We start from the raw sequence: 5,090 nt of genomic DNA on the forward strand, positions 1-5,090 counted from the left end.
AGATAAATAGATGTGTGTGTTAGCTTTTTGTTGTATGCATCATTATCTTAAAAAGGTCAAGTGTTTGTTCACAATGTTTATATTCTCTTGATGCGGCATTATTTTTTATTAATAAGAAGTTAGGCCGCGGTCTATTTTTTGTTTTAATTGTGAGTCAATAAAAAGGCTTTCATATATGTTATAATGATGTTTATTATCGACATTATTTTAATTGTGGCATGTCGGACATGTGGTTGTTAACATCCTCCACCTAAAGGTACTCAAAAATAATTGCTTTTGATGGTTTTAGTTGTAATGAAGGGATCTTTTTAGATGTATGTTGTTACTGCTACTGTATGAAGTTGCTAGTCTATATACGAATATCAATAGAGTCATTTCACATAGGGAACGGTGAATGACAACACGTTTTATTGAATTGTGATAAATAATAAGCCAGCAGGTAATATAGTATTCGAGAAGCAGATACATATTGGAACAAGCATAGACTAGTAATTAAACCCATACAAGGGAATAATTAGTTAAGATCTACCCTTACTTAGGGTGAAGATCAATATAATCACTTGGACCATAGACCTCAAATAACTCAGCAAAAATTCCATTCTTCCTTCTTGGGTTGCATCCCATGTCCCGACATAGGTTATCTTTGTACCAGTTATTCAAAAGTCCAATGCAGAATGCATGGAATCCGCCATGAGAGTACCGCTTCATGAACTTCTCCCATTCTAGGACATCCCTATGCATTGTTTTAATACTCGGTAACCTAAATCCACCATCCATGAAATGTGCTAGCCACTTGGCCCGTAGTTCTGAGGTGTGGAGATTTGCATAGCTCTCTGAATATCCGATGACTGCGAGTTGTGGAATGTTGGGATGTACACAATCCCTGTGAGAAAATGTATACCAAATAAATTAGAAACTTTTCAGAGATACTTGAAGTAAATAAAATAATGAAAATCGGTGATGACCTGTACAGTGATAGAGTCATGGATGTTGAGCCACTCAAAATACTCTGGAAGTATTTCGATGTGAACATGCTCTTGATATTTTGGTCGCCATTGAATCCTGTTCCAAAGATAACTATGTCACTCTTTACCAACGTAGATTCACCTTCAACCAGCACACCTTCTTTGCAAAAGCTGAAGGTCTTTGACTTCTCAACCAAGATGCTGCCTTCCTCTAGATTCTTGTAATGATCCTTGGTTGCAAGTTCAACCCAGCATCCCACCATCCCCTCAAAAAAACTATGGTCGGGAACCATGTCATGCTTCTTCATTGTAATGGAGTAGTAGCTCTCGGCGAACTTTGAAAACATCAACTTCTACTCATACACAAAACGAGGATAGACTTGTTAGGTGTTAAGTCTAAAAATACAAACATTTACACTTTAAATAATATTAAGGTTGTAACTTGTATAAATAAAGGCAAAATGTTGCCGTACTAATGGAGTCAAGATGGTAGCTAACAAGCTAAGGAAGAGGCCTTCGCCAGGCTTATGAATAAGGAGTTCACCGAACCGAGTTAGATATAATTTTGATATGTCGATACCCCAAGCATAGAAGTCCGGTAAGACCCATTGCTTGGTTCGGACAACCATTGTGCATGGTTTCTCAGTACCTAAAAAAAAAAGTCATGCACATATTATATTAGTGAGGTTTCATTTTTTATGCCGCAAACTATAAAATGAATACCATATAAGCATTATAGACAAGGCACATAAATTTCTTAATTGGAATGATGAACAAAAATGGATATACTAATGCTTCGGTGAACACACTCTAAATATGATATATTGTCCTTTGTGTGAGCAAAATGAAGTTTTGTTCAAAATGAAGCATTGCACATTTGTACCGTTCAAGCTTGCACATTCATTAGCGATGTCAAGGGCCGAATGTCCATAGCCAATAACAGTCACACGCTTGCCCTTGACCATCTCCTTAGCTTTCTGACTACCCATTTTGGAATAGTCCATGGAGTGGATCACTTTTCCATCAAATGCTTCCGGGCCTTTTCCAGGAGGCAATTTAGGTATGTTGGGAACATTGCTGAACCTTCCAATACAAAGAATCACAAAGTCTGCCGTGTGTACCTGGAGGAAGGAAATGAAAGTTTACGAACAATCCCGTATGTGAAATTTTTTAACTAGGAGCGAAATTTCTAGCAGTGCTAGTTCTTTAGTCTTTACCTGCACCTGACCCTGGGCGTCGGCCACCGTGAGGCGCCACTTGCCGTTGCCAGAGCCAAATGCGTCAGCGCAGCCAGCCCACTCGTCCCACGCCGCCACCTCCTCCTCGGCGACACCGACGTACTCCATCCCGGCAACGCGGTGCCCGAATCGGATGCATTCGAGCACCCCGAAGCGGCGCGCGTAGGCATTGAGGTAGGCGGCGACCTGGCGGTTGTTCGGGAACTCCTCCGTGACGGAATCCGGCCACGGGAAGTCCGTGTACTGGTACATGGTCCGCTCGGTCTGGAGCCTGGTGCAGTCCGGGGTGTGCGCCCACACGCCGCCAACGACGGTGTCCGCCTCGAATACCACCGGCCGGCACCCGCGCTCCAGCAGGTGCTTGCACGCCGCCAGCCCACTCACGCCAGCGCCGATGATGGCCACGCTCTTGTTCTCCATGCCCATGCCCATGCTTGTGTTATCCATCGATCCGCCGATTTGTGTGTATATATAGCTGCTGGGCGATGAGAGAGAGAGAGAGAGCAAGGTAGAATTGTCCGTTCCAAATCTAAACAAGAAAAATATGAATTAAAGATTATTCAACTGCTGCTACTGTATCCGTCGCCGTCGTTGTGCTCGGCGCATTCATGTGGCGACATGGAGCCAAAATTTTCTCCACGTTTAAGGAATGCCACGACACTCACATGACATTGACGGATGTTTGGCTGGAGTATTGTTCCGGATGAAATCTGGACCAGCTTCATGGATACCAGCACAAGTGGTTACTTAACCACAAAAAATAATATCTTTGGTCGTCGGCTGAGAAGACTGGGTGGCTGCTCAATTAAACTCGTGTATTTGCAAAGGAAGTCACCGGCCAGTCTTCTGGTACAGTAATCCTACTCGTGTGTCCCACGGGCACTATTTCTACGTAACTTCTCCTTGCACGCTTAGCTTGGTGCCCCCACTAGACAAATCACGCCACACAGCCATGAAACCGGACAACAATGTAGACCACCAAACTTATACAGTAAAGATATCTTCATATTATTGGAGCATTTACATTGTAGTGTTTTGATTCCAAAATTTAGCAGGAGGTTGCATTCTAAATACTTAGTATAATTTCCAACATCCGTGTATTTTTTGGTTGTAGTGGAACAACGTTACAAAATGCGGACCGGCGTAGGCTCGACTCATACTCGACACGTGTTGTTGATGTAGTGATGGGCACGGCAATGTAGCAGACAGGGACAATGCAGCAAACAGTCGAGAAATTGCGTTGTGTGGAAAGCAAACACATATTCTCATTTGCGCGAAGGCAAAGGCTTAGAGAGATCACTCTTTCTATACCTTTTGTGCATGCCAGGAAGAAGAGTTGGCCAAGGTTCAGACGACCCGGCACTGTAACACCTATGTTAGAATTAGACACTACTAGGAAATACCTTACAGGTACATGCTAAGCAATAGCATGGGGTAAGAGCCCCACACTATTGTTAAGTAGTAGTAGCGCGGCACACAGCCCCACACTACATATACATATTAGTAGTAGCGCCGGTGTGCATACCACGCGTTGCTGATAAGTGGGCCCTATGGTACAGGCCGGGTGGAGCGGTAGTTGCAACGCCTGCCAAAGACACACGCTACTGCTACATCCATTACCTGCAGCGCCTCTCGTCCTCCGCTTTTGAACCTATCATCCAACGCTTTCTAAAGTACCTCTCTGGATGGGCCGCGAAGCATCTTTCCTGCGGCACTCGTCTCACTCTCATTTCCTCTACTCTCGACGCCCTTGTTACCCACTTCATGTCCGTCTTTAGAATCCATCAGAAGATTAACAAAAAACTAGACACCGTCCATAGATCCTTCTTCTGTCGTGGGAACGATTTCGACAATTATAAGGGATAGGGTAAAGGAGCATGATATATCGAGATGCATATGGGTGACGCGGTGATTTTAGCGAGTCCGGGCCTCTCGCGGTGGAGATAACAACCCTACGTCTCGTGCTCCGGAGAGGTTTTGTTTTATCTGAGTATGTATTCAGAGATTACAATGTGTGTGTGAGAGAGAGGAACAAATCCCATGACTGAGCTTAGTCCTGAGACTAATGGCGAGGGAGAGAGCCAGGGGGAGGAATCAGAGAAGAGCCCCTTAGTCTAGTGGTGGGGGTGGCTTATATAGAGTGCGCCACCCCCTCACCTCCTATGTTACAAAGAGGGGCATGAATGTCATAATGTCAGCCCACTACGAAACCTCCACTATGAGAATGATGCTTCGACTGCCTTGTCGATTGTTTGGTCTTCGCATATTCGAGTGAGCCATACGACTGAGTGGTTGACTGTCTTCCGAGTGAGCCATACGTCAGAGTGGTTAACCGTCTTCAGAGTGGACGATACGTTGATATGTCCGAGTGAATAGTACACTGTATGAGATTTATCTGAACCCATATGATGTGTGGACCCCATGCTTCATGATATTTCGACCCTTCGTGGGCCTACCTGTTATGTGTATCCCCAACAAGCATGTAGTATTTTCCATGCCCTTTAGAGCATCTACAGCCCGGTGCCGAAAACCGTCTCAAACACCTGGGCGGACGTCCCAGTCACTGATCGCTCACGAAAATGCAACCCAGACGAGCGCCTGAATCGGGCCTCAAACACTTGGGCTGACCGGGGTCCCTCATATCCATCCCAAATATGGGGCGGATACGGGTGTGCCCGGACACGTCCACCACGTCGACCCCAGCCGTCGCTGGCCCACCCGACCCCACAGATATTTTCCCCCTTCTGCATCGGACCAAACCCTAGCCACTTCACTCCACTCCACTGGCAATCTGCAGCCTTATCTGGCATTGGGGGGAAGCGAGAGAAGAGTGGGACCGAGGGATGGCAATGGGTAGGGTATGGGCGGGTACAACATCCTTCTGCCG

The 5,090-nt window shown here is 45.6% G+C and overlaps 1 protein-coding gene across 1 annotated transcript; it reads right to left on the reverse strand.

Moving 5' to 3' along the window:
* Nucleotides 1-531: 531 nt before the first annotated feature.
* Nucleotides 532-2,635, reverse strand: LOC123174233 (probable flavin-containing monooxygenase 1). The gene is made up of 5 exons (XM_044590017.1): nt 2,183-2,635; nt 1,849-2,086; nt 1,439-1,614; nt 966-1,318; nt 532-883 (listed from the first exon to the last, which is right to left on the reverse strand). Exons 1-5 carry the CDS (start codon nt 2,633-2,635, stop codon nt 532-534), a joined length of 1,572 nt encoding a protein of 523 aa, XP_044445952.1.
* Nucleotides 2,636-5,090: the final 2,455 nt, after the last annotated feature.

The sequence above is a fragment of the Triticum aestivum genome, unplaced genomic scaffold (genome assembly GCF_018294505.1).
Source record: "Triticum aestivum cultivar Chinese Spring unplaced genomic scaffold, IWGSC CS RefSeq v2.1 scaffold86462, whole genome shotgun sequence".
NCBI classification, from domain to species: domain Eukaryota; kingdom Viridiplantae; phylum Streptophyta; class Magnoliopsida; order Poales; family Poaceae; genus Triticum; species Triticum aestivum.